General features: G+C 45.8%; 1 protein-coding gene across 1 annotated transcript in view; it reads left to right on the forward strand.

The window, feature by feature from the left end:
- The window catches only part of LRMDA (leucine rich melanocyte differentiation associated), a 1,094,312-nt gene that overhangs the window by 563,608 nt on the left and 503,128 nt on the right, over nucleotides 1–27,576 (forward strand). The window contains exon 3 of the mRNA XM_047761275.1: nucleotides 26,061–26,187. Coding sequence (XP_047617231.1) covers nucleotides 26,061–26,187 — 127 coding nt within the window. The remainder of the gene's footprint in view (nucleotides 1–26,060; nucleotides 26,188–27,576) is intronic.

Genomic DNA, 27,576 nt, shown 5'->3' on the forward strand with positions numbered 1-27,576 from the left:
TTTTGCTGAGTAGAACGTGAGTAATAGTGTCCCAAGTGTCTGTAGCCCCGAGTCTGTACCAGGTTCCCCTCCGCCTTGACACAACTTCTGGACAACCAGAGTTCCCACTCTGCCAGCAGCAGCAGCAGCCCGCTTTGTAGTGAGCAGTGCTCAGGGGCCCTGGTATGTTTCAGAAGCTCCAGTCTGGCTGCACTTGCTCCAGGACGGGGCTCTGGCTCAGGTAAACACCTGAGCTCCCCTTTCCCCACGCCCCAGGCTAGGAGCCCAGGGAAGGCTGCAGAAATTGTTTGATTGGGAATTTGAATCCATGGCCAAGTGTATGTGTATGACTGTGTGTGCATTTCTTTTCAAGTCTTTTTCAAACTTTGGTCAGATAGTCCTGTCTTTAATTTTTTTTGCATTATCTTTTAAATAGTCTGTATGGATTTCCCCTGCCCTGTAATCTCTGCAAGCAAAAAGAAAGCATGGGGACAGAGCAAGAGAGGAGGCAAGTTTTCACAACTTGTCAGTTTGAACAGTGAAGCGGTGTGTGTGTGTGTGTGTGTGTGTGTGTGTGTGTGTGTGTGTGTGTGTGTGTGTGAGAGAGAGAGAGAGAGAGAAAGGGAGAGACACTGGAGTGAAACACTTCATCATTAAAGGGTGTCCTTCCTTGGGTTAAAGAGACACTGCATGGTGTCTTTTCCTGCATAATTGGACTGTCTTTTCATACAAGCCAAGATGCTTGTTTCTGAGCAGAAGCCCATGCACTCCCCACAGGTCGGGAGCGATAGTAAAAACCTGTTGTCTGGCTTTGTATTGGGAATAATGGAATCCCTAATCTACTTGATCTGGCCAAGTCAGATAAAGAAGAAAGTGAGGGATGCCCGTGTTTCAGGGATGGAAGGTACTTGTAAAAGCAATTTCTTTGGGGAGGGGGAGCAGGGGGAGACACACTGGAGGAAAAAAAAATGGAGCAAAGACTGTTGGAAACCTTTTAATTAGTACTAATTACCTCAGCAGAAAATGTTGGAAGCTTGAAAGGATTTGTGTCAGCAAGTGAAAGATCAAAGATTGCTAGGCTCACATTTTAATCTGTTGGCTATAAAAAGGAACGAGGGGGGTGGTAATGGGACCCAGGAGAATGGCTGCCCAGGTGGCTCTGCCCTTAATCCCTTCTTTACTGCTGCAGCCTGAGGCCTAGGCCCAATTACATAATAAGACGATTTAATTTAATTTTTTTTCCTTTGACTTTAGCTGGGGGGTAGAGGAGAGGGAGGGTGGCATTTTACCCCTCTTGTGAGGATGGGGTGGGTGGGGATGATGGGCTCCAGAGCTGTACAGTCTCTTCTGTTGATTTTCCCAATCATTTCCTCCATTCAGCCACTTGACATTTCAAGGCCAATTCAAAAACAAAAGCAAAATCAAAGTCCATCCAGGGTGGGGGTGGTTCTGTAAGACGGACATAGCCTCTGGGTGTACCAAGGAGTTGAGGTCTCTGATGTGGCTGGGCTGTGGTTAGCACTGAACCCTGGCAACAGGTAAAGCTTGTTATTGGAAAATTCTACCTGCTGAATTCCTCCTTGTGATAGTATGACTGGGTTACCTTTTTGTATAGCAGAAATTATCACAGTCCTGTAAGTTAACTCTACTTCAATAAAACTTAAAAAAAAATAAAATAGAGGGAGTTCCCGTTGTGGTGCAGTGGAAATGAATCCCACTAGGAACCATGAGGTTGCTGGTTCCATCCCTGGCCTCGCTCAGTGGGTTAAGGATCCGGCATTGCTGTGAGCTGTGGTGTAGGTCGCAGATGTGACTTGGATCCAGCATTGCTGTGGCTGTGGTCTAGGCCAGCAACTGCAGCTCCAATTAGACCCCTAGCCTGGGAAACTCCATATGCCGTGAGTGCAGTCCTAAAAAGAGAAAAAAAAAAAAAAAAAGAAAAAGAGAATAAAAAAAAATAGAAATAAAAAAGCCCAGTAGTGCAAGGAGAGAGGGAGGGGAGAGAAGAGGAATGGTGTTGACAGCCCACACCGCCCACTGTAGAAAGCCCCTGTTTGCTCCTTGCCTCCTTTCTGTCACTCCCTCTCCCTGCCCTCTTTAAGAATGGGTTAGGCTGGCACAGGGTCTGCGTAGCTGTGGGTGCTCCGCCCAGATCCCCGTGGCCCTCAGCATTCCTGTATGCACCTGTCTGCAGCTATTTGCTAGGGCCGCTGGGACCTGCTTGGCCGCCAACCAGTGACTGATGGGAGGAACTGGATAAATGTCCCGGCTCCCTCACCCCTCCCTGGAGATATTGCTAAGAAGCCATCCACATTTAATCCCATGCTGCCCCAGGGCCCAATCTGGCCTGCTGTCTACTTTTGTAAGTAAAGTTTTATTGGAACACATGTATGCCCATTCATTGCCCTATTATCAGCTGCTGCATGCAGAGTTGAATAGTTGTGACTGAGCTGCAGCCCTCATATCCTAACATATTTACTCTCTGGCCATTGGCATAAAAAGTTTACTTATCCCTGCCCCATAGAGGGGTCGAACCCCATTTGCCCTCTGTGGCAACAACCTGCTTCGTGATGCATCCTTTATTCACTTCTCTCCTTTTCTTATCTCAGTTTCTGATGCTCTGCATGATCACCTCCCAGGTAAAAGCTAGCTCTCATGTCTTCATCTCAAAGTCAGCTTCTGGGAACATCACCCTCTAGGGCCTTGTGCTCATGGAAGAAGAGAGAGAATCCTTGCAGTTAGTTCTGGTTTCCCCTGCCCCTTCCAGGGTCCGGAGTGCTCGCCCTCAGAAATGTCACAGAGCAGAGTAGCAGCTCAGCCTGGAGAACAGGGATGTGCTGCAGAGTGTGGCCATTTGGACTCAAAGACCTGAGCTCAAGTTGTTGAACCTTTTCATTGATCAGCTTAGGCTCATTTGTAAGTTTTTAGGAGACAGGGCCCAGGGAAAAAGCCTGCATGGTGGAATCCACACCCCTGTCTCTGCATCCTGGAGTGTGGCTCAGTGCTCCGGGGAATGACACCTTTAAAGTTTCCAGTGATGGGAGACCTGACCCAGAAGATCCCAGCTCCATTTCAGGAGGCCAGACCACTGAAAACAGTGTCTAAATAGCCACTTTCTCTAGGACAGGCTACCAGGGGAGGTTTGGGGCTCAGATCACTTAGTGTTGGGCTTCTATCTCTTCAGTCATGTGCGTACATGTGAATTGGCTGACATCCCAAATCTAACATAGCACCCCTACTCATGTGTATGTATTTCTTTTGTTTTTCCTTGTTCTCCTTTATCTTCTGATCTCAGTTAATTCTTTCTGATATCTATCCATCATAAGGATGGAGAGGGTCTTGGGTGGCAGGTTGGAGAACTGGATACTTCAACACTTTGTCCTTTATTTTAATTATCTATCATGGCATTATCAGCACCTTACCCTTTGTATAACAGAGATGACCTAAGAGATCATCCCCAAATTTAGCAGCTTAAAACAGCAAACATTATTTCTGACAGTTTCTGTGGATCAGGAGTCTGAATGTGGCCTCAATCCAGGGCCTGTCACAAGGCTACCGTTAAGATGACAGAGCTGTGATCATCTCAAGGCTCAACTGGGGAGGATCCCTCGCTAAGCTGATGCACATGTTTTTGGCAGGATTCTGTTCTTCACAGGATGTTGGACTAAGGCCCTGTTTTTTCTTTCTTTTTTTCCTTGGGGTGGGGGATGGCACACCTGTAGCATACGGACATTCCCAGGCTAGGGGTCAAATCGGAGCTGCAGCTTCCTGCCTATACCACAACCACAGCAATGCAAGATCAGAGCTGTGTCTGCCACCTACACCATAGCTCACAGTGATACTGGCTCTTTAATCCACTGAGCAAGGCCAGGGATCGAACCCACATCCTCACAGACATTATGTGTATTAGATTCTTAACCCGCTAAGATCCACAGGGGGAACTCCTAAGAGTCTGTTTTCATCTTGGGTGTGGGTTGTCAGAGACCTCCCTGAATTACTTACCACATGGGCATCTGCACAGGGCAGCTCATCGCATGGCAACAAGCTTGTGAGGGAGTGAGGGAGGGAGAGAGAGAGGACCACCAAGGCGGAAGTCACAGTCTCTTTGTGACCGTAAATGGTAAGTAAGACCCCATTGCTTTGCAATATTGTAATCATCAGTTCCAGCCCTGCCTCTAGCAGAGGGGATTGCATGGAGGCGTGAACCCCTGGAGGAAGGGAAAGTGGGGAGCCGTCTTGGAAGCTGCTTCCCCCACCACACTGATCCTCCTCCTAACAGCCCATCCTTCTGGGGTCATTTAAGAGTGAGGTCTCCGAAGGAGCCACCTTTTACCCTTTAATCATTAAAAAATACTAACTCTTTTTGAATGACATTTTCCAAAAACTTCTGTTACCCACTCCTCTCTTTCCTTAAAGAGATTCTGCAGAGGGTACTTGTATAATTGTCAAATCTCAGCTCAGCATCTACGTCTTTGGAAGTGTCACTTCTGGACTTCCAGCCTAAGGTAATCACTCCCTCCGAGCTCTTGTAGTTTCTTTTCTATATTGTTTATTTGGCATATAATCATATATTGCTTTGTGACAGTGCTATTGTTATCTTGAGTTACTCCTTGAATCTTGCATTGTTTAATTTCCACATGTCGACATCTTGTCTCTCCACGAGAATTATAAACAATTTGAATGCGGCAACTGTCTAGTACTTCAGGTAAAAGCAACCACACTGGAGGTTCTCTTTAAATATATGTTGACTTTTTTTCCTTTGATGTTGGTGGTTTCTGACTCCTGACTGTGATTTTTGATGGCTGCCAAAGGGTAGGGTACTGATTGCGTCTGTGCTGAGTGTCCCCAGTCTACTCTGATTTGTTAGCTTTGGTTTGTCTATTTTAGCAGGTGGTTTTGTTTTTGTTTTCAGTCTGTTTTTCTTTGCTAACAATACAATAGCCATTGCTTCACTGCCTTTTTAAAATTTCAGCCGAGGATTAGGAAACAAGAATCTTAAGATACTGCTTTGTTTGAGAGTCATGGTTTTCTGAATGAACACTTAAGATCCCCTTCCATGATATCCTCCTTCTGTGACATCATCGCTGGGGCTGAGAGGGGCAAGAAAAAGGAACAAACCTTTATTGGACATGGACTTCATGCCCGCGTTATTCACTTACCTCTAGGTTCATGGCTGTGTCTCAGAGAATGAAGATGGATGCAAGTGCGAACTTTCGATAAATAGTGTGCTGTATTTTTCAATTCTGAATGATGGTTGTGTTAAACCTGGAATAGGAAGGGAGGTCTGGGGAAAGGAGAGTGAAAATGAAATGGTTGCAGGAGCGTGGGGCTGACTCTCAAAGCGCTGCTTAGATTCTGAGTTCTCAGGCCTGCTTCAGCTGCTTGTGGGGTCTCCTCCTCCCTGTAACACATCCTTGGGCCCCAGTGAGAACCTCGGCACCCTATGGGAATAGTAGTCACTTAGGAGGTGTTATTGGTTGAATTTGTCTCTCCCACATGCCCTTACTGAAGACATAACCCCTAGGACCTCAGGGTGTGATCTGATTTGGAAATAGGAGTGTTGTAAACGTAATTAGTTAAATTAAGATTATGCTGGAGTTCTCTTGTAGCACAGCAGGTTAAGAACCCAGCATTGTGGAATTCCCACCATGGCTCAATAGGATTGACGGTGTCTTGGGAGCACTGGGACACAGGTTCGATTCCTGGCCTGGCACAGTGGGTCAAGAGTCCAGCATTGCTGCAGCTACATTTTAGATTGCAACTGCAACTCGGATCTGACCCCTGACCCCAGGAAATCCATATGCCATGGGAGAACAAAAAAGAAAAAGAAAAGAACCTGGCATTGTCACTGTAGTGGCTCAGGTTGCTGCTGTAGCGTGGGTTTGATCCCTGGCCTGGAAATTGCACATGTCATGGCCTCAGCAAAAAAGAAAAAAAAAAAAGATTACACTGGAATGAGGAGTAGGTGGCCCCTTACCCAATAGAACCAGTACCCTTATGAGAAGAATGCCATGTGAGGAGTTCCCTGGTGGCCTAGTGGTTAAAGATCCAGCATTGTCTGTTCTGTGTGGCTTGGGTCACTGCCATGGCATAGATTCGATCCTGGGCCTGGAAACATCTAAATGCCAATGGGCACAGCAAAAAAAAAAAAAAAAAAGAATGCCATATGAAAAGACACATCCACCCACACATAGGGCAATTCTGGGAGAGGCCTGGGCCAGATCTTTGCCCTGTTCCTTCAGAGGGACATAGCCTGCTGACTCTAACTTCTGGCTGCCACAACCATGAGACCAGTGTGGGTTGTTCTAAGCCATCCATGTTAAGGGTCTTTGGTCCAGACCCTTGAACTCCATGTCCTGTCCTTGGTCTTGACAGCCCTTGTATCCTGTCCACGTTCTCTCTTGGTCTGACGTTACCTTCAGGATCCCACATTCCTTAGGGGGTGGGGGGCGTATTGTTGTTCCCTGTGGAAGGAGGAGTCCAGCAAGCATGAAGAAGGGAGCTTCTCTGCCCACACTCCGCAGGCTGCACTGGGACACAGCTGACATGTCTGAGGGGCCCTGTCTCAAGGCCAGGACAAGCCCACTCCATGTGGGGTGTTTTCTTCCCTGGCTGCCCCGGTTCCCTAAGGAGCGTACACATGTTCCAGGGCTGTATGCAGTCTTGGAAGTTCAGGGCCTCTGTGCGCTAACGAGAGCTGCAGCTTCCAACTCTCTCTTGATATGTTTGCTGTCACTTTCTTTTCAAGTGATGGTGGAGAAGAGAAGAGTCACGCAATCTGTCAATCTTGTCTTTTCCCATGAAACTGGGAAGGTTCGATTACGTTCCTTGTGGAGATTGACAGCTGTGCCATCTCTTCTGTCACTGCGGTGGCTCCTTCCTAGAGCATGAATTGGGCCAGCAGGCCTTGGCGGGGGACCCCCAGCAGCTATGGCGGAGGGCTTGCTGGGACACTTGTTAGACGGAGAAGGAAAGAGGGCGACTTTCCCCATGGTTGGGGACCAGAAGGTGCATCCTTCACCCAACCCAGAGGCTCTCAGCCTCCACTAATGACATTTTGGGACAGCTAAGTCTTTGTCGTGGGGGCTCTTCTGTGTATTATTGGACGTTTAGCAGCATCCCTGGCCTCTACTATCTAGGTACCAGAAGTAGTACCTCCAGTGACAACCAGAACTGTTTTTAGACTTTGCCAAATGTCCTCTAGGGGGGCAAAATCACCCCTGGTTGAGAATCACTGATCACATCCCTTCAAACCATTGTAAGGATCACTGTGGGAGTCTGTGGTGTTCTCTCAGGAGGGACCATAGACCCCCTCGAATTAGGAAGGGGTAGTGGTAGTTCTCTGCTAGGCACTTAAAGAGAGTTAGGGGAACTCTTCAGGCGTAAAGTTGGCAGACCTCCAGGGAGTTTTAAAGACGTAGAGTGAAAAGTAGCTTCAGTGACTGTGTGATGTTACAGATGTCACTGAAGATGAGAATGAACAGGTCTCTGGTCATCACGTGACCCGGGGTGTGTGCTGGCTTATGGGTAACTTCCATCCTGGTTTGTCCAGGATGGTTCTAGTGAAAGCCTGTGTTCCTGGCATAACCTGTCATAGTACCCCTCGACTCTGGGAGATGCCCCAGCGTAGATAATAGATCATGTGGTCATCCTTCCCAGGGGCCAAATGCAGCCCACGGCTATTTGTAGACAACACTGGGACAGATTTGGATGCCTTTGGGTAGAGTATACACTCCTATCCTTAGTCCTCAGTCCTCCCTATTACCTTGCCTGCATTTTCTATATTTCAGCATTTCTAAGAGATAGGTTTCTTTGCACATGTTAACATCCCAAGGTCCATCTCAAAATTGATGGCTTCTTAAAATTGTCATTGGCTGGCAATGTGATACCATTGTTGTTGTAAGTACACACTCCAACTTGGTTATGGTTTGTTCTTATTATTTTCACTTCAGTTGTTTTTTTTTATTTATATGTATATATATATATAAAATATATATGTATGATACTTCATGTGCTATTAAATTCACTGTGATTTGGCACTGAAAGACAAACTTATTGTGTATATGGAAAGGGCATAAACTTGATTCTATAAAGGAAGTATTTGTGGTTGGAGTCATGACCTTGATGCATTGTTTCTTGGAAAGCAACGAGCAGGATATAAAAAAGGGAGAGAGTTCCTGAGGCATTTTAAAGTAGGAAACATTGGGTCATTTTTAACTGACTAGTTCTTCTCTCTTGCCAGTACATAAGATAATGCTGTATCTGTAATCAATAAACCTTGGATTCCTTGAAATACAGGGTGTCACCTGACTGGTCCTGGAAGGTATCTGAGCTGGGGGACCCCCACTCTTTCTCACACTTCGATGTACCTAGAAATGGTGTGGCGTGGCAATTAACTGTAGATACCCAGTCCCCATCTACAAGGAACCTGGTTTGGAGGTCAGGGTGGACCTTGGCACCTGTGTTTTTAGCGTCTCAGGAGATGCTGAGGCAGTTGGTCCACAAATTGCCCTTCAAGACCTGCTGATAAAGTCACCCCTCTTTCTTTATTCCATTCTGGAGAAATTGGAGCCCCAGAGAGGGGAAGGAAGGGCCCGGCTGGCACAGTGCATTGAGTTGGGACTGGAGTCCAGGCTGCTGCCCACGGTATGGGGCTCTTCCTTTGATGCCTCACCAGATACTTTTTTACTGAGCTGAGGGTGGACTGCTTGGCTGTGTGGCCAGGTCAAGGGAGCTTTGCTCTTTGGGGTCTGACCCAGAGTGAACCAGCTGGGGCTTGTTTGCTTGACCTCTGCATTGTCTGTGCTCTGCTATCTGGAGGTAGATCCTTGGTGTCTGGCTGTGTGCCTGTGTTTTTATTTGTTTTTCCTGCATATGTTATGGAGAACATTATGTTAAAGAAGGTAAAACTATTTTGGAGGAGAGGAATTGGGGGTTTTGAGGAGAGTAGATAGGGAGAAAGGAGCTGGGAACGGAAGAGACGATTTCCAGGTGAGTGTGGCAGCGGCAGAAGATCGGCTGGCAACAGGGGTGATGCTCCTGACGTTTCCCCAGGGCTTTCCTGCCCACCAAGAGCTCTCCCTAACCTGCATGTGCGCATCCAGGTTCGAAGTGAGGGGCGGGCTTTGCCTAATGCTGGTACTGTTGACCTCCCCAACTCAGAGCAATCCCATTACTCTAAGGGGAGAAGACATTTGGGAGACCCATCAGCTTCACCCACAGCCACTGGAGGGAATTCCTTCCTGACCCCTGTGCTGAGCTGGCTGCTCAAGAGGCCCAGTGTGGCAGCTGGACATGGCCTGTCAGGAGTGTGTCCCCCAGCCACACCCTCAAGCCCCTCCCTGGGGCCTCCACCAGATGATACTGAAGGTGTGCTGGCCCCCCAACCTCCTGTCCTCCACCACACACACCTCGAGAGCCTTTCTGCTTTTTAGAAAACCTCTGCTTAAGAAAACAAGATACAAACTCCCATGGGCATGTGCACTAAACATACTTATTTAGCAATTCAAAGCCTGAGGAAAGACACCCTTGAGTTTTCCCCGACTTCCCCTGAGTGTCTTGGGCCTTGCACCGCTCTTTCCTAATTTCATCTTTAGAAGTGGTATTTTTTCAAGCTACCTCCAAAGACTGAATTTAATGAGCCTGTATCATAGACACTTCTGGGGCTCCTCCTGGCCCCTTCTTCTAGAAAGGAAACAGGATCAGGATGTGGGCCTGCATCCAGGGCAGGTAGTTTCTCCCATCCTCCTACTCTGCTGTCACTGGGGGTGATGCAAGAAGACAAAACCCATTGGGCCTGTGGTCCCCTTACTTAATGAACTGTCAAAGAGACATGAGACACTGAGGATAGCAGGAGAACAGAGCAAGTCTGTGGCTGGCCAGTGGAAGGGGCATGCCATGCAGAAGCCCCTTGGGATTGAGTCTAGGCATTGTCAGCGGGGCTGGCTGGGGCTGAGAAGTGTCCTCCAAGGAGGTGGTGTTTAAACTCCCTCTTGAACTGTGGGTGAGATGTACCATGGCAGAGAACAGGTTGGAGGCATTTCAAGGGATGATAAAATGCCCAGACAGGTTCCTCAGTCTTCCTCTAGGTCTTGGCAGGGCCTTAGAGGGTGATAGGAATAAAACCTGGAGGTCTGACTTGAAAGCCCGGTCATGATGGATCAAAAACTGAGCTTTGTTAAAGGCTTTGGGCTCAGTCTTACCTAGAGACAACCCCTGGTGATCCCAAGTCATTAATCCACCCAGAGGCCCATCCTGACCTGAGTTCCCTTTCTTTGAAGTGTGCTGTCCTCTTCAGCATGAGGAAATAATTTGCTGCCTGCTTCAGTGAACCATCAGGAGAGCCAGCAGACCTAATGACATGTGAGAATATTAACCTCCTACCACGAAGAGCTGTGAATCTTGAGCGGCAGTCTATAATTCACCAAGGACTCCTGAGCCAGACCTCTCCAGCTTTCTCTCTCACTCACTTTCTCACTTACACCCAGAGAGAAAAGGAGAGATCTACTCATAAAACTTTATATTCTCCAATAGTGTGAGCCTTGCTGAGCTGTTTAGTAATGAGTGACTTTCCTTTCATAGTCATGGAGAAAAGTATAGCCCCAGAGGCAGCAAGGAAGGGGGAGTTTTTTTTCTTTCTTTCTTTTTTATTTTTTAGATTCTATTTTATTTTCTTCCAGGTTTATTGATATAATTAACATACAGCACTGGGTAAGTTTAAGGTGGACAGCGTGATGCTTTGACTTACCTACGTCCTGAGGTGATGATCACCGTGTTTGGTGCACATCCGTCATTTCTTACAGATTCAAAAATAAAGAAAGAGAGGAGTTCCTGCTATGGCATAGTGGGTTAAGAATCCAACTGCAGCATCTTGGTCAGGTGACATGGTGCAGGCTCAATGCCTGGCCCAGTGGGTTATAGGATCCAGCATTGCCATAGCTGCAGCAGAGGTCAGTCCCTGGCTCAGGAGCTTTCTCAGGTGTGGCGAGAAAGAAAGAAAGGAAAAAAGAAAAGGAAGGAAGGAACAAAGGAAGGAAGGAAAGAAGGGAAAAAACTGCTTTTCCTTGTGATAACTCTTAGGATGTATTTTCTTAACAACTTTCGTATATAACATAAAGCAGAGTTAATTACCTTTATCACGTCACACATTACATCCCCAGGACTTTATTTATCTTATAACTGGAAGTTTGTGCCTTTTCTCCACCTTCATCCAGTTCTCCCTTCCTCCACCCTCTGGTAACAACAAATATGATTTCTTTTGCTTTGAGTTTCTCTGTTTTTTTTTTTTTAATTTTTAGTTTGTTTTTGAAGTATAATTGACTTACAGCACTATATTGGTTCCTGGTACACAGCATAGTGATTTGAGACTTCTGTATGCCATGAAACGATCACGATGATAAGTCTCATTCCCATTTGTCACCATGTGAAGGGGAGAATTATTTTTAGTGTTGCATTTTGCAAAGGAGCCTTCCCTCTAATGTGGGGAAAATGCGCAGTTTCATGGAGGTGACTGTTAGAACGCTTGGGTAACCACACTTTGTAATTCTGTACTTTGTCTTAAAAACCAGAGAAAATGCAGGATAGTAAACTAATCAGCACATCTGGTGTTAGAAGGGATCTTAGAGCTCTTGCCATAGCTGGAAGGTTGAAGGAGCACATAAACCTCCTGGGGTTATGGCTGTGTTTATTTTTTTGTCTTTGTTTCATGAGCTTTTGGGCCCCTTGAGGGCACAATAACATCTTAACCAGGTCTTTCATCCTAGGCCTATCAAAATGTTTGATCCATCAAAGCCTCTGATATTAGTCAAAAATGGAGCAGATCATCTGCTTCAACCACATATTCTGCGTACAGACACAAAGTCCACAAAGTGATTTGCTCGTGGACATAACGACTTGGGCCAAAGTCTGCCTCTCTGGTTAGAAGATGGCGCCTTTTGGGAGCAGAATGCAACCTTGGTGTTTTCCCAAGCAGTATGTTGTTCTCATGGAGCTGAACTAGTGAGCTCAGGGAAGCCAAGTGCACATGCAGGGCCAGAAGACCAAAATCAGGAAGTAAATATGGAAGTGGAAAAGTAACTGGGGGAGGGAGGAGTGTGCCCAAGGATGTACAGTGGTGGCTGCCCTGCCGAGACCCCCGAGCACAGTAGGAGTTCTTGGACCAGGGGAGTATTCCTCACTTTGCTCGGAACACCAAGCCCCCCCAGGCTTCAGTGTGGGTGGTAGCAGGCCTGTTTCATGCACCCTTGGCCTAGGTAGGGATGTGCAGTTAATATTCACTGAAGGAAGAATGGAGTAATGAATGAATGAACCATTCTGTGCTTATGAGGGTACTTTTCTATTCAGCCAGGCCATTTAATTTCCATAGCTCAGTGTCTGTGCACAATACTGGGCACATACAGGCTTTTTCATGACAGAGAGATGTAAGGAAAACACATTATTTTTTTTTTCCTCTGCTGACTTGACTAGCACATTGAATGGAAAAAACAGTGGAGAGGGTCCATTCTGGATGTTTGTAGATCTCAGCCTTTCTGGTCTCTCCAAATTGCTCTCCTCTTCCTTCTGCCATTTTGTTGTTGTTCTTTTTAAAATTAATTTTATTAAAACCAGTCAAATTAAAACTGCTTCTGTCAGGGCATCTCAAGGTCCATTCATTATGGCTTCTTATCTTGGCAGGCGATCGACATGGAAAGGCAGCTCAGCCATTATGCACATACAAAGCCCATCACTTCCCTACCAGTGGCCAATTCATCAAACATTTATCTTTTGCCCTCTAAGCACTGTGTCACTTTGCCTGTCACTCCCTAGTCTAGGATGCTATGAAAGATGAAAAAACCATAGGGGTGGGTAGGGTTCCCCCCCAACCTTTCTCTCTTAGACAGCCCTTGGTTTTTTTTTGTCGTTTTATTTTTATTTTCTTCATTGATATATAGTTGATTTATAATGTTGTATTAGTTTCAGGTGTACAACAAAGTGAATCAGATATATGTATACATATATCCATTCTTTTTTACACATACGTTATTACAGAACATTCAGTAGACCTCCCTGTGCTATGCAGCAGGTCCTTGTTAGTTATCCATTATATATATAGCAGTGTGTGTATGTTAATCCCCTCGTCCCAATTCTCCCTCCCCCCAAGGGATTTCCCCTTTGGTAACCATAAATTTGATTGTGAAATCTGTGAGTTTGTTTCTGTTGTATAAGTAAGTTCTTTAGTATCTAGCATTTTGATTAGATTCCAATCATATATTATATCATATGTGATATCATATGATAATTGTCTTTCTGACTTACTCCACGTAGTATGATCATCTCTAGGTCCATCCATGTTGGTGCAAATGGCATTATTTCATTCTTTTTTATGTCAGACAGCCCTTGTTAATCAGATTTCATACTTAAGACTTGAAACTCTCCCCACCCCTGCCCTCCGACCCCCATTTGTTGAACGTGGGAAGGTTGAGAAGGGCCTGCCATGTTCCTACCGAGCTTTTTACTGAATGGTGGCCTGACTAGGCAATGATAAAAATTTGGTTTAGTTTGGGGCTTCTTCTCTTGCAACCCACTTAAGAACAGAGAATATTGCAAAGGGAAGAGATGGCTGAAATAAATGAGTCCAACATCCCCAGTTTACAGGACTAAGGGGCAGGGATATGACTGAAGCATTGCGGGAAAGGAACGAGGAAGGCAGAACCAGAATCAGGGTCCTTGCTCATTTTGGTCAGAGGTTCTCCCAAGCTGCCTTTTCCCCATGTTCCCCAATGTTTCTGAATACGTATTAGTATCTCGTTGAAGGCTTTAGCTACTTGCTTCCTTTTCTGTGGTAACTAATGACTTCTTTAGAAAATACATATATTATTGTTTTTGAAAACAGTCTTTCCAATATCAACAACCCTTATACGTATCTAGGTTTGTTTTCACATACTTTATCCCATGTCCTCCTTATTCCAATATCTGCAGAGTGTACAGGTCAGGGATTTTCCTGCCAATGTGATGGATTCGAAAATTAAACCCAAGAGGCGTCATTTTTCCAAAGCCATACAGCACATCCAGGACTTGAAAATGGAGCTCCCATCCCTTAATTAAGCCGTCTTACTTTGTATGTCTACTTATTGCATTGGGTTTGGCTTCCCTGAGTTGACAAGATCAGAACACACCATTTCTTGGGAAACCACCACCAGCACATTTTACCTGCCAGAGTAGCAAACCGCCAGAGAGGTAGACAGGGATGCAAGAACGTTCATTTAGTCCCAGGAAAATGCCTTGTCCATCACTGCTGTGCGTCCACCAGCGTTTGTTTTCTTCTCTTTGTCCCTAGCACTGTCACTTCTGTTAGGTATTGGTCCTCAGGGCCCAGAACGTGCCATTTTATGAAATGGAGTGCAAACCTGACAACGTTGTTCTTTGAAAGGCTTTTCAAACACAGAGCTATGACTGTTTTGGAAGAAGGAAAATGGCTCTAGGAGCAAGCCATTTGCAGAGGTCACTGCATCTCCCAGGGTTTTTTGTCCTGAAGGAGATATAAAGCTATCTTGTAGTCTGAGACAGAAAACATGTTTTCACCTTTTCCAGCCAACTGGGACCTCACAGCATCAGCAGTTGGCATGTTTTTGCTGGTTTTCCTGGCCTGATTCCATTCCAGGGGGCCCTGCCCATGGGAAGCTGGTCTTTGGGCAAGTATTTGATGAAGGCCTCTCTGGATCCCTAGGGTCTAGAGGCCCAGCCATGTAAATGTCTCCTTTTCTGGTTGGTTTGCAATGAGTAGACACCATCTGTTGAATTAAAAATTCCCTTTATGGTGGGTGGTGAAAGCTTGTGTGGAAGAGACACTGTTATCTTTCAAGCAAACAGTTCATGAGGCTGAAGAACCGTGTTCTTGGCCCAACATGTGTTTGCGCAATGGCTGTGGGAACCTCCCCCACTGGGCGCTGAATTCCGCCCCATGGCCCATGGCGACGTGCACACATACCGCAGTGGCCGCACACCATGTCCGCGCCCTTACATCTCCCCAGTAAAGAAAACCTCCATTTATAGACCCCGCCAAACAAACTCGCTCCTTAGACTCTTAAAAACAAACAAGATCCTGAGGCCACAGGCTCCATGCGTGCATGTGTGGTTTTGTAAAATCTCAAGCCGTGAATCAAAATAATTTTAGAGACACAGTCAAAGCCCAGAACCAAGCCCTGTCGCCAGGGTGGCAGAAACACAAGAAAGACTGGCTGAGAGGAGACAGCCAGATGGGCAGAGTGATGGGAACAAAAGGTGGGAGCCTCTGGCATGTTCGGAGGGAAGGTACCTGGTTCCTCACCTCTGGCCTTAGGGACTCAGTTGCTGTAATAACTTCAGGACAGTCGAAGAAGGATGGGCCAAAAGGGGGACTGTGATAGCTCCCATTTTTTTCCTTTCCATATCTAGAGCTTGTGTTGCCCACATTGCTTCATGTACACTGTCTTGTATGATTTCTCCTTATTCCAAGATAAACTCCCTGGGAGCAGGTGCCATGGCTTGTGCATCTATCAGTTCCCCAGGTGGAAGTGCTTGTTGAGAACCTGCCATAGTGGAAGCGGATGTCACAGACCTACTTTCTGGTGCTCAATAAGCTTTTTGGAATGTCAATTACTTGAGTGCCAAAATTAAGTTCTCTCTTCTTACAGTCTCTTACCACAAATTTGGCGTAACATATGTAAGTAGAGGCTCAAAAGACGAGAATTAAATTGAGTCGAGACATGACTCAAGCCCATCTTCTCTTTGAAGCCCTCCTAACCCAGCTTTCTCCCTCCAGCTTTACTCCTCCTCAGAGTAGTGCTTACCACCCTGGCATAACCCCCTACCCTGCATCGTGTGGTGACTTTGTGGGTAACACTAGGGGACCATGACTTAGCCATCTTTGTAGTCCCAGAGTTTAACAGAGTGCTAGGCACCAAGTTGGCACTCAAAAACGTTTTTGTGAATGAATGAATGAATGAGCTATGGAGGTACATACCACAGGGACCATTAGCTGGTATATTTCAATCCAGATCTACCTAATACATGCTTAACCTCATGGGGGCCATATTAAAAAATAAATTATAAGAACTAGTTTTTCAGGGGATTGTTCTAGGAGGGGGTGGAAGGGAGTATAGCTATAGATAGAAAGGCAAAAGAATTTGAAGACCATCTAGGTTGATCATTATAATTGAGAACATCCAGGAATGGATTCAAAGCTGTACATGTTGTTTGGATAAAGGATGCAGCAATGGTGGATTTCCATTTCTAGACTTCCACCAGAAATTATTTAGAGGAAATTTAGCATAGTTTCATTGAGGGAAGCCTGTATTGAAAGTCCAAAGGTTCTAGACTTGGCTTGGTTGCTGTGTATGGTTTTGGGTGAGGCACTTGAACCCTCTGAGCCTTAGTCACCTTCTGTCAAGTGAAGGATGGAACCCTTAAAATTCTGCTGTGACTCTAAGTTTGTGAGTCTGTGAAGAAGGCCGTGATGGAGTGTATTACATGCAGATAGAGCTGTGGCTCTGACATCTAGTTTTCTGTCTATAAGAGGGCGTAGTGTGTTGACATGTGCCTTTTTAATTAGGGGGATGTCTCCATAGTTAGGGAAGCATTAAAGAGGCCTTGCACAATCCCAGTTAGAAGATCAGAATAAGGTACTGAGTTTACTGTGATGGGAGAGACAGAGCTAGAACACTCTGCTGCCCTCTCTCCATCAGGCTGAGTCATAAGGGGCCCTTCTGGCAGGGAAGACGTGACTCTTGGCAGTCCTTGTAAACTGTGGTTGCAGCAGGGGAACTCCAGTCAGAGAAGCATAGTATCTGGCCAGAATTTTAGAGGTCACTGAATCTCATCTTCTACTCTATGCAGAAATTACCTGTAAACATCCGTAATGTTTCTAGTCTCAGATCACATACATATTGTGATTCATAAGGCAGCTCAATCCTTTGGCGAACAGTTCCCTATATTTAGAATTTTGTAGAAAGTATTGATTCAAGAGCCCTCCTCCCAACTTACATAATTTTCTCAAAAAAAAAAAAAAAAAAAGATGGTTTTGATCCTGCCTTCTGGTTTGTCATAGACCCAGTACTTGGAAACAGCTAAGCTCTGTCTACTCCAGGTTAGATAGTCTTGACTTTCACCATCACTGTTCCTTACACTCTTCTCAGCTACCTGGTGGTCATCATCATGCAGTGTTTGTGAATACTGATGCTCCTTGGAGTCTGGCACTGAGAATTGGCAGAAAGCTCCAGGCACAGTTACTTAGCAGCCGGTAGAGTGGACTAGGGTCAGATTGGCTTCTGTGGTGGCAGTCCACTCTGGAGATTCAGACAAAGCCCTCTTTCTACACGTTCCTCTTTATCCATGCCTCCTCCATCTTCTGCTTGGGGAATTGTCTTGTGTTATTTAAAAGCAATATTTACCGGAGTTTCTCCTGATTATAAAATACTTATTCATGATAGAAAATTTATTAACTAGTGAAATATGTAAAAGAGAAGGGAAAACAGTACCCAAGCAATAACTTTATATATACTTGGGCATCTATTGATCCCTCCATCCATCTCTAGATATATGGATATATGAGTATAGGTATGTGTCGAAGTGTATTTGTGTGTGTGGAAATGTCATAAAGTCCCTATGGACAAGATTATCTAATAATAGCAGTTTATAAACAAGAAACAAACAAAGACTAGTGACTCTAGTGACTCTTGACCATCATAATAGAAGATATCATACGAATTAATATTTTTATGGAGAATGAGGAGAGCACGTGGATGACTTGTAATTTCCATGCATGAGACCTTAGTGTGTGTACTATATTCATTATAACTTAAGTGCTTAAATGAATAACATGACACTTTTACTGGATCAGTTGATATCTGCTTAGGATACCATTTTAAATTGCTATGTGTTATTTCATCATACAGATATATCGAACTGTATTTAGTAATTTCTCTGTCATTGGGCATTTAGGCTTGTTTACGCTGTTACTATAAATAGCGCTGTAGTGAACATACTTAAAGCCATACACATGTCTCTCATATTTGATGAATACTGGAATTAGTGGATGAAAAGGTAATGATTTTTAAGGCCTTTAATATAAATCGACATCCAGAAAGGTTATAGCAGTTTCATTCTCCAGTTAGTGTTGTGTTAGTCTGTTACCTTGACCTTTGGAAAGACTATGTTAAGAGTTAAGAAAACTGCATTTGTTAGCGAGGTGAAAATATCTTGTTTAATTTAAATATCTTGAGTTCCCAACAAAGCTGAAATTCTACCCCACATTTTCATTATTGACAGTTTACATTCCTTGTGTATTTTCTGTCCGTATGTTTTGATCATTTATCACTTAGGGCTTCCAGCTTTTCCTTAATGATTTTCAAACACTCTTTTCATATTAAGGATGTTAAACCTTAGACTATCAGAGAGATTGTAAATGGTTTCCCCCATTTTTATTTGCCTCTTACTTTTTTATTTGAATGCATATTTGGGGGGGTAGTCAACTTTAAATCTACATTTTGGTCTTTAAGTAGACATTGTTAAATGTTGTCTTGTTGGACTGAAACAAGCTAGATCGTGTTGGATCCCACTGCATCATCCTAAACATCTTTCTAGGGTGCTGGCCTCCATAAGTGAAATAAACATGTCCTTAATCAAGTCATTAGCAAAACACCAGACCAAAGTCCCCAGAACTTTCCTCCAGAGCAAGCTGAAGCATGAATTAGTATTCTTCTGGTGTATTTTTGAACCAGTTATGACTCTACCTCAGTCATTTTCTGGCCCACTTTTTGCTTTTCTGCCACAAGGATATCATTAGAGTTATTCAAATTCTTTTCAAGGGCACTTTGAAATTTGGATATAACATACATCTTTATTCCTAGTTAGCTGTCCACATTAATAGCTGGTCTCACAGAACTTGTCCATAATGCACAGAAACTACCTGTTTGAGAAGCCATGCTATTATTAAATTGATATATATTCTATCTCATTATACAAAGGATTTGAGTTAGCTTATTAGAGTTAATAAAGCAAAACCCCATGTAGAGATAGACTATAAAATTTATATGCCTTGACAGTGAAGTTAGAAAGTAGGTATAGAAACCATGTAGTGTTTCCTTTTTACACTTGGGTTACAATTTAGCTCTGAGCCTCCTGGCAGCAAAAGTAAAAAGGGTAACAATTGGATACATGATTTATATTGTCCTAAGGCAAGCAGATGCTGGCTCCTCAGAGATATAGTCTGACAAGAATTTTATAGAGTTAAGTTTATGAATTTAACAATCCAAAGCTTGTAAAATTTAACCTCTTTTTCTTTTTCTTTTTTTTTTTTTTTCAAATAACTGGAACTGGAGGCACCCATTTCTGGGCTCCTAGCTCCTTACTCATTCTCATAATTCTTGAGGGATTACATTTAACATTTGTTTTGAATATTATTAGGTGTGGTGACTGATGGCTTTCAGATTTTTTCCCACTTATAGAGTTAACTGACACCTAGCTAGGCCTGAGATTTTTGACTGGTCTTGGATTCAGATCTCTTACACTGTGTTGAATTGTAGTCTCTGAAGCTTAGGGATCATCCATCCTGACAGGCGACTCATTAGTTCTCCGGAGGTGACTTGGGCAACTTCCATGTGATGCACCGTCACATGGTATCAGGATACACATCTTACACAGCCTAGAGTCTTTTCCACATCTCCTTTTTTGTTTTTTGTTTTTGTCTTTTTGCCATTTCTTGGGCTGCTCCCACGGCATATGGAGGTTCCCAGGCTAGGGGTTGCATTGGAGCTGTAGCCACCGGCCTACAGAGCCACAGCAACACGGAATCCGAGCTGTGTCTGCAACCTACACCACAGCTCACGGCAACGCCGGATCCTTAACCCACTGAGTAAGGCCAGGGACCGAACCCACAACCTCATGGTTCTTAGTCGGATTCGTTAACCACTGCACCACGACGGGAACTCCAACACATCTCCCTATTTTTTTAAAGGTATTTTTATCCTCTAGTGATATGCTTACTACTAATAGTGATTGCTGTTGTTTTTACTTTTATCCCTGATCATGTGACCTGAATGACAGAAAAATATGTAGAAAATATATAGAGCCAACTGTACATATAATACTATGTATCATAATATACTATAGTATATGCTATCTATAGTGATGTGCTATATTTTTTTCTTTTCTTTCTTTTTTTTGTAAGGCCACACCTGTGGCATATGGAAATTCCCAGGCTGTTGGTCCAGTCAGAGGTGCAGCTGCTGACCTACACCACAGCCACAGCAATGCAGGACCCGAGCCTCATCTGCGACCCACAGTGTAGCTCACGGCAACTCCAGATCCTTGACCCACTGAGCGAGGCCGGGGATTGAACCCGCATCCTCGTGGATACTAGTCAGGCTTGTTACCACTGAGCCACAGTGGGAACGTCCTATTATATCCTATCTATTGTTTCTCTCTCTCACACATACACACATACACATATATACATATGTATACACACAAATGTACATATATACATATATGTATATATATATATAGCCACTTAAATAGGAGATAAAGAGTTTTATGGCAGAAAGAACAAATTCTTCTCATGGGTTAGATGAATAGCCTTTCTAAAAATGCTTGGGCCACTGAGCCATTTTCTGGGACATGAGCAGCCATATCACAATTCTCCTGCTTTCATCTTTCTTTCTCTATTCTCCACATGTAGCTCTGTGTTGTCTGTCCTGTCCTTATAGCTTTGGTCATGGCCTCTGTGGTGGGTCAGTGTGCAGACTTTTCCCAAGGACCCTGCTGTGTGCCAGGCACTGCACTCGGCACGGTGGGGGGAGTAAACCCGCAAGTTGATATTTCTGCTCTCAAGGGTGATGCTTCAAGTATTGGCAGGGGCAGGGTCCTTGAAGGCCCCGTGGGATGGGAGCGAGAGGGACATTAACCACTTATTTGCTGAATGGTGGAAAGGTCTGGGGAGGGGCCAGAATAACAGGGAAGGGCACTCAGGATACTCAGAGCTTCTATTTTGTACCAACTGGTAAGAAGTATTGAAACAGTTTAACAACCAGTACTGGTGTCCGGGTGTAGACTTGCTTAATGTCACTTCTGCTTCTTCTCAGACCCTTGGCCCTGGGGTAAAGAGAGGGAGGCGCTCTGGCCTGGGAAAGGATGCAGATTTAGGGGTCCTCTTAGTCACTGGCTGGTCACCCTGAGGCCTGCTCTTTGTCCTGCCAGCCCTGAGGATGCTGTTGAGCATTTTCCCTCAGCTGCTCACAAGCTCCTGGCTGAGCAGTAGTCTGTTCGCAAAAAGGTATTGAGCTCTCACTGTGCATTTGACACATGTCCAGGTGTTGTGGAGGTTACCCTGAATCCTTGTGGGGACCTGGGCAGAGGGGAGTCATCCAGAAAGACCATCACAGAGCCAGCAATGGCTGACCCATGCAGGTCTGCAGGCAGGCATCACATATATGGGTTAGGTCCCCTAGAATTTCCCTGGCCTCCCCATTTTCTCAGTGAAAATATGTATGTGGATATTTAGGTCGATGTAGCCGAGACAGTAGGTAAAGATCTTAGTGGGGAATCTTATCTCCTTAATTGGCTTGAGAACAGTCTGGCCTTTGGTTCTGGATTTGAGGCTACTCTGTTTCCACAGAGACATGCTTCTTTCTCAGGGTCTGTGTTTAACTATCTCCCCTTCCCTGCCCATCTCATATCAGGCAGAAGTATCACCCCAGCTGCAGGCTGAGGATGGACAGAGGGATGAGTTTTTACCATAGCCTGTACTACAGAAATAAGATTGGCAGCTCTTGAGCCAGGTGTTTCTGGACGTGTCCTCTGATGGTCTTTCTGGCTGGATTTTTTTGCTGGGGAAGGGACAGGGAAGGGGGAACTACAGATTAAGACCTCTCCTGCCCTAACCTTCCAGCCTTGCTCTGGTCCAGGCCCTTTTCTTTCCCCATTCTGACTAGTGGCTAACTTTTGGGGAAAGGATAGAGGCCCCTGAGTGTGCGCCCAGCAGGGATGAGGGTGCCAGGACCAGCCCCTTTGTGGGGTCTGCTGTCCTGCCCAAGGCCCCTCCCTCCATAAGGCTCGCAGCCACTGGCTGGCTTACAAGGGCCAGGCAGCCTGTTTAGCGCTGCTGTTTTTATAAGCTAATGAAGGCCGAGTGTGAGCCACGGGCAATGATGCTGGGATATTAACTCTGACAGGGAGCTTGATCATAATTATCTTAACGAGGATAGGGTTAATTACAGTGGAAACTTAAAAGTTCTCTCTCTTTGAATCCACTGGAGCTGAATGCGTTGTGATGTTTTGTCATTTTGATGTGACTTTGGAAAAGGCACTGGAACTCTCCCGGCAGCCGCTGCGGCTCCTGGGGGAGCCCAGCCAGAGCCCTGTGAACAAGGTAACTGAGATGGTACCTGTGGGTGAGATAATGGGCAGCTTTCCTGCTGGTGGAGCGGGAGGCAGGCCCAGCCTGTAATGCGCTTCAGAGGTGCTGATTAGATTTCCAGAGCAAACCACCTGCCACAAATCGGACCGCACACTGGGTCTCCCTGCCTGCCCTTGACTTCTCTTTCCTGGGCTGGAAAGACCTCCCTCCAGCTGGCTGCGCTGAGGTGGCTGGTGAAGCATTGCCCTTCCCCCTCCAGCCCCTGACCCTGGCACTTGTAACTTCCTGGCCTTCCCAGCCCACCCCACCCCTTAGGCATTTGCAGCCACAGCCAGCAAGCTGGTGAGTAGCCCTGGAGTGACAGACGCTTCCCCAGCCAGGGTCCTTGGGTCTGGGTGCATTTTGCCATCCACACACAAGGTTATGGCAGAGAAATCAAGGTCTGGTCATTTCCTTGTAGCTACCATAGCTGCCCCATTAAACAGTGTAGATCTCTGTGGATCCTTAAAGCCTTTTTTGCCTTGTCATTTTATTTAACAGCACACAGCTCTTAGCAGACATCTTGCAAATAGGGGTATGAACTCAAAGATTGACCCAAATCATTTCTTTCCCCTTCTTCTTCCAGGAAAACACAGCAACAGCAGCAACAACAATAGCACAATTTTTAAAAAGCAAAAAAAAAAAAAAAAAAGAAAGCATCTTCCAAGTGTGTGTTTATTGTTCTCCACAGGCCAGCCAAGCTCCAGAAATCCTGTCCTCTCCAGTTTTACCCTTCATTACCTTCTTTGCCTCTTGTCCCCAATCCCTCAGCTCTGAATTTAGCTGATTAAATCACCAAGTGCACACCACACTGATGACATGAAGACAGGGAGTTATTAATTAGTAACCCCCACGTATCCTGGCTCCCTTTTAACTGAGCAGCTAATAACATGACATGGCAAAAAGGATCTTGAACCAGAAGGGTGACAGGGGATTTGAGCCTGAACTTCCCAACTGCTCTTGGAAGTCTCCCTCCTGTTTTGAAACTTGCCCCACAACCCACCCGAGGAAAGGCAACACCAGGGGCGTTCCCTCTAATGTTCCCTGCTTTGTCCCCCTTAAAGCTGCATCATCATTTTGCTTTATGCCTCCCCTGAAGCACTCTTGGAAGGGAACTTTCTTCTGCTTGCCAGTTGCCAACCACTTGCTGACTCTCATGATAATAGTAGTATATTTGCATAACATAACTCTGGAACAGTGTGTCTTTGGATGTGGCCTTTGACCAGAACCCAGCTGACGTTTGTGCACAAGGACTTCTTGGCCATCCCTAAGACTGGAGGATGGGGGGGGTGGGGTGGCCTTGACTCCCCCAAGGGTAAAATGGTACTAGTCCTGAAAAGTACTTTGGGATCAGCACCCATGAACCCACCTGGAGGAAGGGACTTGGGAAAGGTTGAAGTTTCCCTGCAGAGGAGTCCAAGCTTATGATCGACCTTTGCCTATCTGTTTCTCCGCCCACCCCCTGCATCCTGAACCCCCACCCTTGACCAAAGGTCAGGGCTGTCTGAAAAAATCAGTGAGGAGTTCCCATCGTGGCTCAGTGGTTAAAGAATCCAACTAGGAACCATGAGGTTGCGGGTTCGATCCCTGGCCTTGCTCAGTGGGTTAAGGATCCGGCGTTGCCATGAGCTGTGGTGTAGGTTGCAGATGCGGCTCAGATCCCAAGTTGCTGTGGCCCTGGTGTAGGCTGGCAGCTACAGCTCCAATTAGACCCCTAGCCTGGAACCTCCATATGCTGCGGGAGCGGCCCTAGAAAATGGCAAAAAGACAAAAAAAAAAAAAAAAGAAAAAATCAGTGAATATAAGGATGAAGTATTTTTTAGTAGCTTGTTAGTCCTCTATCACTTATTCTCCAAAAAATCCCATGAGCTGGAGGCAGCATTGAAGAAAGGAGTTCTGGTGGGTTATTGAGATGCCCAGATTCACACTGCAAGTAAAGGATGGAGTGGAGGTAAAACCCCAGGCCTTCCTGACGGTCTATGTATAAATTGTATTTTGCCTTCCTGAAACCTGCAGAAGGAGAGAGGAGGAGGAGGGAAAAATAAAACTTGATGAAGCCATTGACCCTTGACCCCAAATGTTTGCAGTGTCTTCCCCCTGCTGTGGAGCAGGTAGGGTTGGCTATAGGATTATGTGTGGTCTGGGTGCTGGGCCTGGGAGGCACCACCTGGAGGTCTGGGGCAGACATGGGCTGCCTGTGCAGCTCTGGGCCCAGTGGAGTCTAGGGATTTAAATGCTTCTTCACGAGGCATCTGTCACCTCGCGTGTATTGTCTCTTATTTTGGGTCGTCTTGGCACAGTTCCCACAAAGGAGACATGGATGGCTCAGGAAAGGTCTGAGGCTAAAGTTCACACTCACACCACACATACAGGCATTGCACACGCAAGCAGGGGCGTCTGTAATGGAAGTACTATCAGTAAATGCATCCATAGCATGGACAGCATCTCCCCGATTCGTTCCATTTTCTGTAACAGCCAGGAGATCCCGTGCGAGTCCGCCCTCTGGTCAGCGTCGTAGCTCAGCTGTCAGCCTGTGCAAGCTCAGCACAGCTCTTGGGTCTGGCAGGTGAACGAGCTGGGAGTCTGTGTGCAGTGCGAGGCACTCCACCGGGCGACGTTCTGTAATTAACGTCTGCCTGCACCAGGCCGCGCATGCGCACAGCTGCCCCTCACCGCCTCCACCCCAGCACCCCTGTGCCCCTAACAGTAATGGTTCACTTTCAGCTACCTGTACTAACAGGGCTGTCTTTCCCTTTCCGATACTATTTTTTTTTTTTTTACCCGAGCTGAGTACTTAATTCTTTATTTACTGCCTCAACATCTACATTGCTGCATTCCACACTTCTTTCAAAAATAAAGAACTCCACTTTCCAGAAATTTGAACAGTAAACTTCAAGCCGGGAGCCTTGAGGCAGAAATTCCCTCAACCCCTTCCTTACCCCACCCGCAACAAAAATGAAAACAAATAAAAAGAAATCATGAAAGCAAAAGGAATAGCCACTCAAACTGGAGTGATTCCACGCTTCTGCGGATATCTTGCCTTTGGGGCAGCTACAGGGACACTGGGCAGAAACAAATTAAGCGATTAGTAAAGAAAAAAAGCGGGAGGGGAAAAAAGTCAGAGGCGGCAAATGCAGAGAAAGGAAGCCTTCCTTGCCGTTTCCTAGGACTGTGCAGAGGAGAACCGCTAAGAAATGATACTTGAAGTTATATTTATTATTGTAAGAGGGGTATGATATTTCTGGGCAGGAATGATGGATGACAACTTAAATTTGTGTCCAGGGAATGAAGGTGAACTGTGACAGAGTTATTTATCTTGGGAATGGAGGTTAGGGTCAGCCGAGGCTGGGTGCCTGAAGGCACAAGACATTGACAAATTTATCCTGCAGGCCGTATCTGAAGCCCTTTGTTTTGGATCCTGGCTACTCACTAAGTGACCCTCATCCTTCATGTTGGCAATGCGTGAAGGATGCGGTGAGCGCCAGCGGCCCCTTCTCCCCCGCCGCCCCCGCCCCGGCTCCCGCTACTAATTCTTGTCATTCACTTTGCTGACAGGCACCAAGCCCAAACTATTCCCAGTCCTGAAAGGGAAGGTTAAAATATTTATTTCGGCTCATAATGGCCTCCCTGATTTAGTGCAGGATCATTTTTCCTGTTGCCTTTGTCATTGCAGGTCACTGGAAGGACTGAGCGCGTTCGGGAGCCTGGAGGAACTCATCTTGGACAACAATCTGCTGGGGAACGACCTCGTGTTGCCAGGGTTACCCAGTCTCCATACCTTAACCCTCAACAAGAACCAGATATCCTTGGCTCTGGTGCTGCCCCCACTCCCCGCCCAGCCCCGCAGTGGTCCCCTCCCCGCCAGCCATCCCCTCTCCCCCCGCCCCCCCACAAATACCTGCGAAATGTCAAATGAGTTTTATGTGTCAGCTAAATTAAAGTATGTGAAATACAGTCCATGGGCAGACAAAGCGTTCTGTCTCCTGGCACTCGGGACACTTCAGAGTAATTTATTATAGGTCATTCATAAATGAAATGCACCATTATATCTTCCTGTTGCTCCATTTTAGTGTAGAGATCTAAGTTATGGCTGCGAAGAAATCTTTTTAATAGATAAAAATAGAGAAAGAAAATAATGTCACTGCTGCCGAGAAGGGAAGGCGAAGCCGTGTTCTCTTTGCTTGGGCTTGTGTGGGAGGGCGACCTCTGGTGGGAAGCAGGGGGTAGTGCCGCTAAGCAACCTTAGCCTTTAAGGAGGTTTCTGGACGGCTTTGGTGCAGGCTTGGGGAAGGCTTCTGGCTGAAGAGAAGAGCGAAGGGGCTAAGGTGTAAGAAGAGTGAGAAGTCCAGGCTAGCACTGCCCTCTGTGGTGTGTCTGGTACTTGGATGATGAGAGAGCCTAGGAGAGTCATTCTAGTGTGTGGTTTCTCCTTACGTCTGAAGATCTAGCGGCCTGGACTGAGTCTCAGGGACTTATTGCCTTGGGGTCTGCGGTGAGGCTGAGAACAGAATCAGAACCTTTACCTTGTGAGTCCCGTAGCTCCTTGTGAGGCTGAGAAAGGAATCAGAACGCTGGTACTTTGTGTGTTAGAGTCACAGGGCGCGGTGCTTGCACAGTGCCAGCTCTCCCAGGCAGAGAGTTTTGTCAGTGTTAACTCCTGTATCTTTCACACCTAGAACAATACCTGGCACGGAGTTAAGGCTCCATAAATGGTTGTGGGATGAAGGAGTCATGATCATCAGATGTTCTTTATTGAGCACGCCTGTGGATTAGGCGCTGTGCTAAGTAGCTTGAAGTGTGTTATTTTTTTCATTCTTACCAAACCCCTTGGGAAGGGTGGGGTTTCTCCCTTCACCTAGAGCCAACTAGGCATTTAACACCATGACAGGTCCTGGCTTGTCACACCTGTGGCTGGACCCAGAGTTCTTTCCTTATTACAGCATGCTTCAGACTTGAAGTCTTATCACCTTGTTTTATTGGTGGGGCTTTTGAGACCTGGTGTGGTTTACTCACTTGCTTCTCACATAGTAAGTTAGAAATAGAAAAGGGATTGGGATATTTTCCATAGAGTATGAAATTAAAGCCATATACATATGTTAAGATGAAGATATATGTTTATGGCAGCTCTAAGAAGGATTTATGAGATCATTTATTAGCCACTGTTTATACATGAAATCTTAAGCTAATAT

Source organism: Phacochoerus africanus, chromosome 15 (genome assembly GCF_016906955.1).
Source record: "Phacochoerus africanus isolate WHEZ1 chromosome 15, ROS_Pafr_v1, whole genome shotgun sequence".
In the NCBI taxonomy this organism is placed as follows: Eukaryota; Metazoa; Chordata; class Mammalia; order Artiodactyla; family Suidae; genus Phacochoerus; species Phacochoerus africanus.